Source organism: Benincasa hispida, chromosome 2 (genome assembly GCF_027475165.1).
Source record: "Benincasa hispida cultivar pf3 chromosome 2, pf3_genome.v1.1, whole genome shotgun sequence".
Lineage (NCBI taxonomy): Eukaryota > Viridiplantae > Streptophyta > Magnoliopsida > Cucurbitales > Cucurbitaceae > Benincasa > Benincasa hispida.
This window is the reverse complement of record NC_143479.1, coordinates 6,949,993-6,965,539: the sequence shown is the minus strand read 5'-3', so window position 1 is coordinate 6,965,539 and position 15,547 is coordinate 6,949,993. Positions and strand designations below refer to the sequence as shown.

Here is a 15,547-nt window from a genome sequence, read left to right as displayed (position 1 = left end):
GGTTTGCACGTAGTTCACTTACTTGCCTCCAACAAACTCCAAAGCTATGGCTAATGGGTGTCGTCTCTATGTAACGCTCTTTCTTTCCTTCCTTCCTCTGTTTCTCTGCAACTCTTTCCTTTCCATTTTTCTACCTTCCGATTCCCATGCCTATGTCCCCTCCGCCCCCACCGCCGCCGCCGCCACCACCACTCCCACTCTTACTCTAACCATAAAAGAAAAATTCTCCCCCCTCCACTTCCGGCGGTGCCCATGGGAGGAGAACTTTCTAGGGCTCCAAACCCTCGAATCCCTTTCTCCTCCCTCCTCCTCCTCCTCCTCTCCCTCTCCGCCGCTCTCTCCGCCGCCAAAAACCCCTCATTATTCCCTCCCTTCTCCCCTCGCGACGCTTATTTAATCGACTGCGGCTCCCCGTCCCAAACCCGTCTCGACGACGGCCGGATTTTCAAATCCGATCGCGAATCCACTTCTCTCCTTTCCACCGAAGAAGACATTCAAACCTCCGTCGATTCCATTCCCTCAAACGCCGCCGTTTCTCCTCTCTCTTCTTGGTCATTGCCTTTATTTCAATCCGCCAGAATTTTCCCAGGCGATTCCACCTACACTTTCTTCATTTCTCAACCCGGCCGCCATTGGATCCGCCTCTACTTTTACCCTCTTCCTCACCCTAATTACAATCTCTCCGATTCCGCTTTCACCGTCACCACCGATACCTTTGTTCTCCTCCATGATTTCTCAATCAAACCCAATCCCAAAATCGTATTCAAAGAATACCTAATCAACATTACAACCGATCGATTCTCCCTCCGATTCAAACCCAAGAAGAATTCCTTCGCCTTCGTAAACGCCATTGAAATCGTCTCCGCCCCAGATCCTCTGTTATCCGATTCCGCCAACTCTGTTTCTCCGGTGGGATTTTTCAACGGATTGTCGAGTATTGCTCTGCAAATTTGCTACCGGATAAATGTGGGAGGCCCTGAACTTGTTCCTAAAAACGATACACTGTCAAGAACATGGGAAACGGATGATGCTTACAACAAATTTCCACAGGGTTCTAAGAATGTTTCTGTGGCTTTGGACTCCATTAGATACCCTGGAAATGAAATGACACCATTGATTGCTCCGAATTGGGTTTATGCAACTGCAGAGGATCTGCAAGATCCTAAAACGACGCAAGTAAATTTCAACATGAGTTGGAGTTTCAATGTGGAACCGAGTTACTCGTATTTGATCAGACTCCATTTCTGTGATATTGTGAGCAAAGTTCTTAATAATTTGTACTTCAATGTCTACATCAATGGGTTGATGGGTATTGCAGATCTTGATCTCTCTCAGCTCACTGGTGATCTTTCCACTCCTTACTATAGAGACCTTGTTCTCAATGCCTCTGACATCAAGAACAACACCATCATGATTCAGGTTTTTCCTCTTGTTCAGTAATTTTTTGGTTTTTGAAAATTAGCTTATTAAAACTCCTCTTACTACTTTGATGAGTATAAATCTCTCTTTGATAACAATTATAACGCTAATAATTGTTTCTTTGTTTTGTTCTCGTTGAAAACTATGATTAAGAAAGGTTAGTTGTTTGTACATCCCACCAAATTCTCCAATCATAATTTATTACTAGATAAATTCCTTCTTTTTTTAAAGAAATATTTTAATTCTTTTTGTGTGTGACGAAGGTAGAATGCATAAATATTAGTTCATATTGGGTTATTGTTCTTCTTATTGTGGATTGATTTTTTTTTTTAAGTTAATTGAATTATTAGTCAAATTCTAAAATTAAAAACTACTTTTTTTTTTCAGTTTTCAAAACTTTGTTTTTAAAAACATTGATAAAAATTAGGTAATAGAACGAGAAATTTAGAGGTATAATATAGACTTAATTTTTAAAAACTAAAAACTAAACCAACACTAAAAGGGAGATTGATTTTTTGGTTTTTAGTTTTTGAAAGAAAGTCTATAAACATCTCTTTTACCTTTAAATTTTTATTTTGTTAGGTGCTTTTTACTATTATTTTCAAAAACTTAAACACTAATCCAAAAGTAAAAATATTACTAGAATTTTTCATTGATATGCCATATTGCTTTTTCAAAACTAAAAAAAAAAAAAAAAAAAAAAAAAAAAAAAAAAAAAAAAAAAAAAAGAAAAAAAAAAGTAGTTTTTAAAAACTTATTTTTGGAATTTAAATTTTGGTGGGAATTTGGTTTTTTTTACTTGAAAAAGATGCAAATCGTTATAACAAATCAAGAATAAAGACACTTAATTTTCAAAAACAAAAAATAAAAAATGAAATAGTTATTAACATGGCTTAAGTTCTTAAAAAAAACTTAAAGAAAGATGAAAACCATGATCAAGAAATAATGAGAAAACCAACCTAGTTTTTAAAAACCAAATGGTTATTAAATGGGGTCTAAGCTTTTTAAAAATTGTTTTTGCTTTTAGAATTTGACCAAGAATACGAATATATTTCGAAAACAGAAAACTAAAAACGAAATATTTAGGCCCGTTTGATAATCATTTGATTTTTGAAAATTAAGTCTATAAACACTATTTTCACTTCTAAATTTCTTCATTTATTATCTAGTTATTGGCATTGATATGGGTAAAATAAAACACATAAACACACAGGTTGGTCCATCAAATTTGGATTCAGGGCTTCAAGATGCAATCCTGAATGGAGTGGAAATCATGAAGATGAGTAATGATGCACAAAGCTTGGATGGTCTGTTTTCAGTGGATGGGACATACATGGGAGGTTCAAGATTTGGCACAATGAAGATTGTTGCTGCTGTGGGTCTTGGAATGGGAGCCATTTCCATTGTATTTGTTGTCATAATATTCTTGAGATGGCAGAAAAGGCCTAATGGATGGGACAAGAGAAACAGTTTCTCATCATGGCTTCTTCCTTTGAATACTTCAAATCACACTGCCAGTTTCTTCTCTTCAAAAAGCAGCTCCAGAAGATCATCCACCGTTTTTAGCTCCCGAAGGAGCAAGGCTGCCTTCTCTGCCATTTACTCCAATGTCGGTCTCGGCCGTTTCTTCTCCCTCAATGAGTTACAGGTAATATTCTCCAACATAACTCAATTACGTACCTAAAAAAACTTCTACTATTACAATACTATGAATTGTTTTTCACTTTTAAGATTCGTATTTGACGATCATGTTATTTGTATAGTACTAGAAAATTTTTTACTAGTTTAAAACATATTTCTCAATCTAGAGACTAAATATTTTAATCTCTATCACAACGATATTGTTGGACTTATACATTTTGTCTCTAAACTTGCTTTTAAGATAGTATCTGTTTAGTCTATCTACTTTGAAAAGTTTTAATAGACTTCAATCTAAAATTTTTATACTAAACCATTTTTATAACAAATGAGGTTTCAATTTGTTGTCTCATAGATTTTTGTTTTTAATCTATCTATTTAAAAAGAATGATGTGATGCGTTAATTTTATAAACATGTTGTCCGACATAAAAAGAAAAATGTTGTAAATTTTGTCTCTTAAATTTTTAAGGAGGTTTATTTAGTCTATCTACCTTAATAAGTTTGAATGGACTTTATAACAAGTGATGTATTCAAATTTTTGTAATTTTGTTTCTAATTTATCTATGTAAAACTTATGTGATGTACTCACTATATTATGCATGGTTTATGTGATAGTGGTAATTTTATATAAATTGAAAGTGTGTTTGAGTAGGTATAAATTTAAAAATTTAGAGATTAAATAGATGCAATCTTAAAAAGAAAATTTTCATTCGGACTAAATAGTTATAATCTTAAAAACTTTAGATTTATTAGAAGCTTTTACAATGATTTGATTATCCATACAATCTTTAAATTTCAAAAATCAAATTTACATTTCCATTTGATAAATATTTTATTTGGAATTTTTACTTGTTTTCTCTCGATTTTTCTGTCATTATTTTCACTTTTATTAAATAATCTATGAATTCTCAATCCAAATCTAGAAACAAAAACTATTTTTTTTAGGTTTCAAAAGTTGCTTGATTTTTTAAAACATTTGTAAAGTTTATTAGCTTAATTTTCAAAAATCAAATTATTAGCAAGCGTGCTTAAAATACTTATTTTTCAATATATATATATATATATATTTTAAAAAAATAACTCTAAACTTTAACATTTGTTTGGAACAAATATTCCTAATCTTTTCAAATTTATAATATTATCCTTATCCTTTTATAACTATTTCAAATTGGTAGAAATCATAAAAATTGAGACTTAAAATGGTAACGAAATTAAGTTTGGAAAAGAATATGTTCACTAATCATTTTCACTCCAAACTCAATTTTTCATCTAAGATTGATATAAAAGTCAAATCATAATCATCGAAACATAGCTCAACTGATATATATATGGATGTATTAGTGACTAAAATATCTATTATGTTATGGTTGTAAATTTTCTACCTCTATTGTTGGTACTAAAAAAGAAGGGTTAAATCATAGTCTAAATTCGTAATCTAAGGTTTATAAGTTAAAATATTTAGAAAGATTGGTAGTTTCCGTTGATATATTAAGCAACAGAATTGAATGTGTTGGGTTACAGGCTGCTACGCAGAATTTCGAGGAGAAAGCAGTGATCGGCGTCGGTGGATTCGGCAAAGTCTACGTCGGAGCGTTAGAAGATGGAACCAAAGTGGCGATTAAACGTGGAAACCCTAGTTCTGATCAAGGCATTAACGAGTTCAGAACTGAGATCGAAATGCTCTCTAAACTCCGCCATCGCCATCTCGTTTCTCTAATCGGTTACTGCGACGAGCAATCCGAGATGATTCTGGTTTACGAATACATGGCCAATGGCCCATTTCGAGACCATTTGTATGGCTCTAATCTCCCTCCTTTGTCCTGGAAACAGAGGCTCGAAATCTGCATCGGCGCTGCCCGTGGCCTTCACTATCTCCACACTGGTGCGGCTCAGGGCATAATCCATCGTGATGTCAAGACCACTAACATTCTTCTTGATGAAAATTTTGTCGCCAAAGTTGCTGATTTTGGGCTTTCTAAAGCTGCCCCATCCTTGGAACAGACCCATGTGAGCACTGCAGTCAAAGGAAGTTTTGGTTATCTTGATCCTGAGTACTTTAGACGACAACAACTCACTGAGAAATCCGATGTTTACTCATTTGGGGTTGTTCTTTTTGAGGTTCTATGTGCAAGACAAGTCATTAATCCCACATTGCCGCGTGAGCAGGTTCTTAATCTAACTCTTCTTCCACCCCAACCCTAAAGTTTAAGCTGATAGGTTACATGAATTCATAATTGTTAAGACTCTATGTACAAAAATTTAAGTTGATAGGTTACATGAATTCATAATTGTTAGACTCTATGTACAATTTGAAAATTAGTACAAACCTAACCTAACCATGAATCTATGGACATCAATATTCTCAAACTTTTGGTCTCTCGCATGTTTGTCATAGGGTTGCTAGTGATATGATCGCCTTTTCAGGAGAATGAGTGTTTTTTATGGTTGGCTGGGGTGAGTGCTGTTCTTTGTTTCCTGTGATATTTCGGGGTAGAGAGTTGTTAGATATCATATTTCTCTTTGGGATTCGATCTTGAACACTTTTTATAGCTATTCTATAAGTTCTATTACGTATAGTTGGAATCCTTTCCTTTAGAGGGATTCCTCTATCTCTTGTATGTGCTTGGTTTTTTGTATGCCTTGTGTTTTTTTTTCTTCTTTTTTTTTTTTTTTTTTTTATTAAATAAAGTCGTTATTTCTATAAAATATATATATATTAATTAGGGGGAAAATAATTTTCAAGATGCTTAGGATTTGCTTTGGATTTAGATTAAGTTTAGAGGACGAGCTGCGAGACCCAAGTTTAATGGGAGAAACTAAGAGGCTTGACTAGTAGGTAAACTATTTTAAGTCTCTACACGATTATCCTTAATTTGCCAACCTATATCTTCACCTCAAATACAGTTTTCTCAAACTAGACCTCTAATTTAAACTTTAGGCTTATTAATCATAAGCCGAATGTTGAATATGTGCCATAAACGCCTTCTATAGAGTTTGAATATAGGACCTTTTGTTTTAATACCATTTTGAGTTGTTGGACTTGAAAGTCATAGCTCACAGTATATTTAATCATTTATTCGTATTCTTAGCGCAGGTAAATTTGGCAGAGTGGGCAATGCAGAATTACAGAAAAGGAAAGCTAGAGAAGATAATTGATCCTCAAATTAGCAGCTCAATTGTAGAGGGGTCACTGAAGAAATTTGTAGAAGCAGCAGAGAAATGCTTGGCTGAATATGGGGTTGATAGGCCAAGCATGGGAGATGTTCTATGGAATTTAGAATACGCTTTGCAGCTACAAGAGGCAGTGTCAGAACTCGAGGACCCTGACGAAGACAAATGTGAAGGCCTTGTGGCTTTGGACACACCAAATGACAATGAACCAAAAGGAGGTACAAGTGCTTCTGTAAGTGATGATACTTCTGAAGTTTCAGTTAGTGCTCCTTTGTTTTCAGAAGTTCAAAATTTTCAAGGAAGATGATGGATTTTTACTTGGGAGTTGTTAAATTTTAACAAACACCCTCTTCACTGATACATTCTCAGCTTGAGAAGTTGGTCAGAATTAGAGTCTTGACCACCTAAAATGCCAGTTGACTGCCAAATCAAGAATTTGAAGTTTATACATCTTGTTGTGTAGATTTTTATCACTGTTTTTTCTTTGTTTCTTAATTTATTTTAATTTGTTTTCAATCAAGTTTGAATCTTCTGCCACTTTCTGATCCTCCTCTGTGTATATTTATCTTCTGTTGTCTCAGTTCATAAAGATTCCTAGAAGGTAATATCAGTATCATTTTTTCATCCTTGTTTCTTGAATATATGCCATCAAGTTTCAATACGGAGACACGGCCTTACTTGAACAGGATTTGTTCTATAGATTGTATAACTGTGTCCTTGAGTTCTAAATTTCAATACAAGACGTATTGTCTGGAGGAAAATTATATATTTCATTATAAAAGACGATGAAATGTGAATTCCCTTTTCCTTTTTTTTTTTTAATTGCTTTTTGTCCCAACTAATATTTTGGTGCAGAAAGCCACCAAATTAGGCAAAACCTGGGAAAATCTTGCTCTCATTCAGGCATGCCACAACATGTAAAGAATTTGGTGGGTGTTGGATTCATAGGTAATGGCTCCAAATTACTTTGTAAGTTATTGGATCTTGCATACCTTAGTAGGATAATGACTCCATTGCATTTTATGAAACGCAACCTTGTGTTTCCTTTCTTCTCAATTCTGTTATTACATATACCCTAAATTGAGCTTTTGCTATTGGGCTGGACCATCTTGTAATTGATGCCCAAAATTGGATTACTTGTCTAATCAGAGTTTTGAGATTGTAGCAAGAGTTTAGAGAATTGGAAGGAAGTTTGAAGGATTTTTTTTTCCCTACCACTACTGACTGATTGAGGGATTTGAATCATACACCTCGTGGTTATTTATACACTCGTATGCTAATTGAGCTATGTTTCCGTTAACAAATAAAGTTGGAGTTGAAGTTACTTCCAATGAAGTTATAATAGGGTATTTATAAGAAGAATGACCAATAGTTTCACTTTTACTTTTAGGATGAGAGTAAAATTGAGTTTTCGTAATCTTAAATAAGTTAGGATTTGATCTTATTGGTCACATCACCATTTTGTTAGATAATCAATGGAAAAGTGTCGTGGAGGTCGAAATATTTCCAAACTCAAATCTCAGAAGTTAAAATGTTGATATGAAAAACTCATGGACTAAATTGTTATCAAACTTTCTCAAAAATCAAAAGTATTATTTTTTCTAAATTTTTTTCAATCTAGCACTTTACGTTTTAATATTCTTCAATGATAAACTTACATGTCACGAATATTGATACTTAGTATGTCTAAAAATTAGTTGGGAAAATTTACAATTCTTTAATTGAATTTCTCAGTTGGTAGGAATTCATTTTTTTTTTCTTTTAGGTGTCGAATTCCTCTAAATTTTTACCATTAGGTAATCTAATTTCTCTTCAAATTTTCTTAAAGTATGGCATAAACATCGTGTAAACTTTATCATCAACTAATTTTAAGATTTCACTTATTTGAAGGGTATAGTTGAAAAATATTAAAATACAAGGGACTGAATTGAAACTTTTTAAATAAATATACATCAAATTGAGAAAATACTCCAACAGTGTATATATATGTATATATATATATATATATATATATATAATAATTGAAAACATAACATTTAAAAAAAGAAAGAAAATAAAACTTATCAATTATTTCATTGATTTGAAAACACTGTTTTTTATTTTCGTTTGAAAACACTTTCTGTAGCAATTATTGATTTATATAATTTTTATTTTTTTGCGATGATTGATTTATATAATTGAAGATTCAATTAATTGTTAATTTAAAAATTATAGCTACCATTGATTGAAATATGTATTTAAAATTTTAAATTTGTTTCCACGCTATCCACCTCTCTTCTGTTTATTTATTTATTTATTTTTCTAAGCTTTTATTATGCTATAATAGACTACTAGCAGTGGATTCAAAATTTTATAGAATGCTTGCGTATTCATTACTAGTCTAGTTCTGGAAATTAGTTCAGCATGGAAAAATATTACACACCTTTAATAAAGATTATTTTAATTGATTTATGAATAAAGTTTTTATTTGTAATCCATACAAAATACCGAAGTAAATTTGTTTTTTTTTTAAAAAAAAAAAATGCTACAAGTTAATTTCAAGTTTTTTTTACAAACATCAACAAGGGAACTAAACTATTAAGGGCGGTTTGTTCTTTGGAAATGTAGATATCTGGAATTTTACATGTCTGTAGATGTCTGACATCTTTAGATTACCATATTTATTTTGTAGAAGTATTTTTACAGATACTTGGGAATATTTTGATAACTGCATTTGTTTCGTAGGATTTCGTAGGATTTCTATTCGGTAATGTCTTAAATTTACATAAAGTTCAAAAAATACCCTTACGACTATTTATTAATTTATATTTAATATGATATAATTTGAATTTATATAATATTTTTGCTTTTATCTATTTGAATTTCTTTTAAAATTAATACAATTTATATTATTTTTATATGTTATTTTTCACAACAAAATAATGTATCATAATTTAGAATTTGTATAAAAATAAATATAAATTTGAATATATTGCTAAAAAAATAGTAAGAATTACGATATAATTAAAAATATATGATATACAAGTTGACAGTATTTCTTTTAATTATATAATACAAATGAAGATTAATATATGTATGTAAAATGAAATAAAAAAGAATGACAAAAATATAAAATGGGGATGCCCTCAACTCGGGAATCTGAAAAACTCGTGTTTCAGAAGGGCATCTAAAACTCATGCCCTCCATTCTTGCATTTTAGGATATCCAGAAATCTTCAGATGTTGAGGCATCTTACAATACCTTACAACAAACAAAATAATTTAGATGTTCACTTCATGAAAATCTAAGATACCCCGAAATGAATTGTCCCTGGAGAGTTTGTAAACCCCTATAAATAGCCAAGGAAATTCATGAAGGAAAATTTTCACCCAAATGTTCGAGTGCTTTAAATGTGGTGTTTTTCTTTTTAGTTTACTTAGGGAAAATAGATTAAGCTAAAACGTTGTTTAGAATGAAGAATATTAACAAACTTCATAGTTACTGATATACTTGCATCTCAATTTACTTTTTTTTTTGGGTAATAATATCAATTCGTTGAATAGGTTGCATTAGATAAAATTGAGAGTAAAAGAGATCAAAATAATAAAAGTGAGATTATTTAGATTAGGTTCTAGTGTATTCACATAATAATAATAATAATAACAATAAATATAAGTTTTGAAGTCAAACAAGGTATTAAATTCTTTTTAGTCAACGGTATAAAATAAGCAACGGAATTAATACGAAATGATAAGTTTTGAAACTTACTGCCTGTTGAGTTGACTAAAAAAAATGTTTTTCAAAAAAAGTAATTTTTATTTAAATTCTTAAAAAATAGTTTAAAGTAATTTTTAAAATGTTTCAAAAGTTATTTTAGGTGATTATTACTTAATTAAATTTTCATAATAATTTATTTTTAAAATCAAATACTTGAAAAATTAAAGCAAATGCATTCCTAATTTAAATCATCAAAACTCAAAATATTGTAATTATAATACTTAAAAAATAGTATAAAATAGTAGCTCTTTTCTCATTGCAATGCTTAAAAATACGAGAGATCTCTAAGATAGATTATAACATTATGTGACCATTTTGTTTTTTACTTTTTTCTAAATTAAGTCTATAAATACTCTTTTCACAACTAAATTTCTTACTTTGTCATCTACCATTTACCAATATTTTCTAAAATCAAATCAAATTTTATATACTAAAAAAAGTTGTTTTAAATACTTATTTTTGTGTTTTGAACTTGTATAAGAACTCAACTCTTTTACTTCTTAAATATGTAAACTAATGTAAAATTGAGGTACTTAATTTTTAAAATTCAAATGGTTATCCAAAGTTATATTCGATAATATGTTAAACAGATTAGTTCAATAATCAAAATTGAGAATATTAATTTTTAAATTTACAATAATTGATATAAAAATTTAATTAATTCATTCAATATATAGAAGGAGGAATAATTAGTTCCTTTAATTATGGTAAGAAATGGAAGGAAAAGTTATTATTTGTTTTTTTTTTTAATTTCTTTCATAGGCTCTTTGATGTTATTTACTTGTGAGTTATGAGCAATTTAAATTATAATCATTGATACGAGTGAATTTGAACATATTGATCAAAGGTGAGAAAAAGACCAACAAGATAAGTTGGAGATAAAGTGATTGATCAAATAAGTCCTAACTTATGTAAGATAAGAAACTTCATCTCATCCTAATCTTAAAGGGTCGTTTGGTTAGAGGATTTTTGTTTTCTACTTGGGAATTGGCTCGGACATACAAAACTCATATTTGTTTCATAGTTTTCAACACTTTTCCTGAAAATAAGCTCCCAGACATCCCCATTTACCATAGACAAGAGTTTTTTATTTCCTTCCACAATTGTGGGTATTGCACTGATGGGTTTAGAAAAAAGAAAAAAAAAAAAAGCAACAGGAAAAACGATTTAGGCTTTTGCAAACAAAATAGTCTGGCCTGAATAGACAAATACCACTTACTTCTTTCAGCTGGAAATTGATTCTATGTGCTAAAAGTACAATCCTCGTGAAGAAGAATCTTCACCATACACGTTGATGACCCTGATTAACTTTGAGCACTCACAGAAAAGAAAGAACTTTAATGACTAACAAAATCTTTCTTTCATGTAGAAAAAACCGAGAGAAGAAAAAGAAGAACAAAGCAAAATGCTGCCGAAATTCTACAAGATTGTTGAGGAGTTGAAGAATATGAGCAAGAAGATGAAGAAGATGAAAAGGAGAAGAAGGAACACCAAAGATTTACGTGGTTCGGCCAAACTTAACCTACATCCACGGAGAGAAGTTGATTATTGGAGCTACAAGGGTTATACACAGATAAGTTTCTGTCTATTTATTCTCTAGTTGTAATTTTTCTCTCTTAAGTGTACAAGTATGATTATAAAAAATATTTATAGACAGTCTTGTATAACTGAATCAACAACCTTTGAAGTTGTTTTTCACTGCTTTAATAACAATGGGTTTCCTCTTTTCCTCTCTCCATATGTTATTTCATTATATATATATATATATATAAAAATTGATATATAGTTAATTAATTAATTAGGGAACTTTTTAAATATAAAAAAAATATTTAAAAATATTTATACTTTATAGCAAAAGATTCTAAAAGTGCTTATACTTTTGCTATAAAGTGTAAATATTTCTTGGATTTTTTTATTTATAAAAATTTTCCTAATTATATTAATATTCATCGAACAAAATTAATATAAAATTTATTTTAATAAATCGATAATAATCTATAAAAATATTTACTTAATTTATTTTTACAATAAAATTATATTAAATAAATGCTAATTAATTAATTAGCTAACGATGTCTTGAATATATTTAATTAATAAATCATGATTAGTTAAATTTAGTTACTAAAATATTTATTATTTGATAATAATAATTGATTAATTATTGTTTTTTTTATAATCAAGCAATTGTTTGTAGAGATCAATTTTAACTTGATCTTTCATTATAAACATATAATTATTATTGATTATTTATAATCAGTTAATTGTTTATTGTGCTTAATTTTTTTTATTTCGTTCATTATTAACATATCATATTTATAAAAAAAAAATTTAGTATTCTTTATTAATATTATTTTTATTAACATATCATATTTTTCTCTCATTTCTTACTTTATATATTGTTTATTAAAATTAAGATTACTAATGTTGAACTTATTAACTATACAAATATTAAGTATTAATAATTAATACGAAATTAAGATATTTTTAAAATAAATTACTCAATTTTTAAATATTTATAATTAAAATTATCATTGATTCTTAATTAATTAACTTTTTATCGATATATTGAATGATATTTATTTTTTAGTTAATTAATCTACTATAATTATATAAGATTGTCATGTTTAATTTCGTAAATTAAATACAAACATAGTCACATTTGATTCCTAAACATAATTTTTTTTTCATAAAATTCTATTTTTTATGCACAACCAAACACAGTCACATTTGATTCCTAAACACCCTATTTCAGGCATCATATTCTCAAGTATTCTTTTAAAACTTTGAACCAAACGACCCTAAGAGGAAAAGGATAAATTGTACTTATAAATATATTATTATAACTTCATTAGAGTGAACTTCATGACTTTTTTCTTTACTTTGCATATCTTTTTCTAAAAAATTATAAATTTACAATTATTGCCACGTGAAGATAAAATAGATATCAACCATCATAAATATATATGGTTTATTTTCAAATATAGAAAAAATAGACCAAAATATTTATAAATATAGCAAAATTTCACTGTCTATTTACGATAGACTGCAATAAACCACGAAGACTACTATTGTATCTATGATAGATGCAGATAGTAGTCAATTCAGTCAATCGTAAATAAACTGTAATATTTTGGTATTATTTATAAATATTTTCATATATATTAATATGTTGACAAAATTTTTAATTAAAACAATAATAATCGTGGATAATGTTTAATTTATTTCGTTAATATTTTATTTGATATCAATATTTTTTTATTTTAACAATTTATTTGTATTAAGCAATAATAAAACATTACATAAATTAAACATTTTAATACAGGATTTATTGGAGCAACAATCATTAAAGTAAAATAAAACTACATCAATTAAAAAGTTTGCTTTTCTTTTTATTAGTAGAAGATAGATCAATTGTATTTAAATATGTTATACTATAAAAATATTTTATTTAAATTAACATTAAATAGAAAAGTTTACTTTTGAAAAATATACTAAAATTAGTCCTTTTGCTTTGGAAAACTCATTCCGTTTCCATTCTTATACTTTCGAAATATCAAAATTTAGATTTAGTTTGAGATTTTTGTAGCTTCTAAAATAATTGCATGTAATTGGGTTTTTAGAAAAATCAACTGTGTCAAATGAAGTGAAACAATATTTGATAAATTTTAATTTTAAATTCCAAAATATTAGTTACGATATTTGATAAATTAATTCTACATTGGTGGAATTTAGTTATATGAATCAAAATAGACTTATTATTTCAATTATCTTCATATTAGTTAATTAAGTTATAATAAAGCATTGAGTTCTTTTAAGTTTCTTTTTTCTTTATCGAAATTGATTAAATAATTATTATTATTTTCGTGCAAGAAAATATGTCTCATAGTGGAACGACTAATAAAGGAAAAAATCATAATAAACTAGCCCTAGAGATTAAATATAAAATTTATTGAAAATATAGGGATCAACTAATATTTTGACAATAATAAAAAGTTAGCGTGACCTACATAATAAAGAATATGAGAATGAGTTTTATTACTTATTTCGAAGATCCCCATTTTTTTAAGGAGCGATTCTTAAATTGTATTACAATTCCAAAACATCATCATAAAAATTAAAAAGTTTTATTCTAATTCCTTTTTCTTATTTGTGAAAAGTAAATGAATTCTTAAAAAGTATACCTATAAAGAAAGTAGTAAAGTGAAGTATGACAATAACAATAATATACCAAAATTGTTGTAAAATCAAACAATATGTACACAAATTAGCCCTAGGGGTTGGGTTGTCCCATGTTTGGTAATCAACTATATCCATAAAAAATTATGTAATTAAATTAAGCAAAATAAAAATATACCTAACTTCTTTTTTTTTTTTTTTTTTTTTTTTTTTTTTTAAATTTTAAAATTTGTCCTTTTGATAAGGTGAGATCTAAATCTACCATCCACCATCGGAACATAGGTCAAAAGCGTTTTCTACCAAATTAACTTTTGCATCTTCCATCATCACCCTCTTAATTATTCCCCTTTTTAACGAATAAAATAGTTATTCAACAATGTCTTTCATTTATTCCTCTGTCATTACATTACGATCTTTTATCGAATCTCTATTTCTCTTTCATTGTTCGGACCTGTTTGGAATGACTAGAGAAAAATGTATTTTTCGAAAAAAAAATCAATTTTATTTAAACTCTTTTGATAAAAAGGAGTTAAAATGCAATTTGAGAGTATTTCAAAAGCTAACTTAAGTGGGTGTCAAAAGTTTTAGTTTTTTTCTAAGATGACTTGTTTTCAAAATTAAACAATTAAAAAGTTATACCAATTATGTCATTCATCTTATTTGGTCGGAAGAAATGATTCATCGAAATATTAAATATGCAAGAGCCTCCTAAAAAACTAGTCTTTCAACCTTAATTAACCAAACATATTAGTTTCAGTTCCACGATAGAAAATAACAAAAAAAAGAAAAAGAAAAAGAAAAAAAAGAAATACAGTACAATTTAGCTAAAGTATTATTGATTTTTTTTTTCATATAGATTAAATCATATAAGGTTATAATTTTAAAATTTATGCATCTTTGATAATGAATATAAGTTATATTAAAAGAAATAAATATAAACAAAGGGAAGGAATCTTCCACTTTCTTGGAGTTTAGCTATAGTCTTGGCTCCATTTATCGAATCACTTTAATAAATGGATAGAGTCGATGGCTTCTTCTCTTTTTTTCTTTTTTTTAATATAAATTATTTTTCTGAAGATAGGATTTTGATGGCTTTATTCAATAATTTTTTCAATGTATTTCTGTTGGGATCCACTTTATTGATGATGGCTGCGATCTGGCTTTCAGTTAAATTTATGTTTAATTACTTCATTCAAATTAACATCTAATTAATATTTGAATTTTTGAATCTTCCCAATCCTGTTTAATTAAATCTTATTTTATCCACATTTTTTATAATGATTTACATCTTTTTATAAGTATAATGGTTGAATTCTTTGTCAAACTTCAAAAACAAAAACACATTTTCCAAAGTTTTTTTTTTAATTCTAAAAATTTGCTTGATTT

General features: G+C 28.6%; 1 protein-coding gene across 2 annotated transcripts; it reads left to right on the top strand.

Annotated features, from left to right (window-relative positions):
* Window positions 1-67: 67 nt before the first annotated feature.
* On the top strand, window positions 68-6,855 carry LOC120071221 (Protein kinase superfamily protein). 2 transcript variants are annotated; one of them, XM_039023352.2, is made up of 4 exons: window positions 68-1,419; window positions 2,633-3,067; window positions 4,580-5,224; window positions 6,153-6,855. In XM_039023352.2, exons 1-4 carry the CDS (start codon window positions 253-255, stop codon window positions 6,534-6,536), a joined length of 2,631 nt encoding a protein of 876 aa, XP_038879280.2. In that variant the 5' UTR covers window positions 68-252; the 3' UTR covers window positions 6,537-6,855. The 2 variants fall into 2 exon arrangements, with proteins under 2 accessions (XP_038879280.2, XP_090166690.1); XM_090310564.1 differs by having other exon boundaries at window positions 105-1,419; window positions 6,148-6,191.
* Window positions 6,856-15,547: the final 8,692 nt, after the last annotated feature.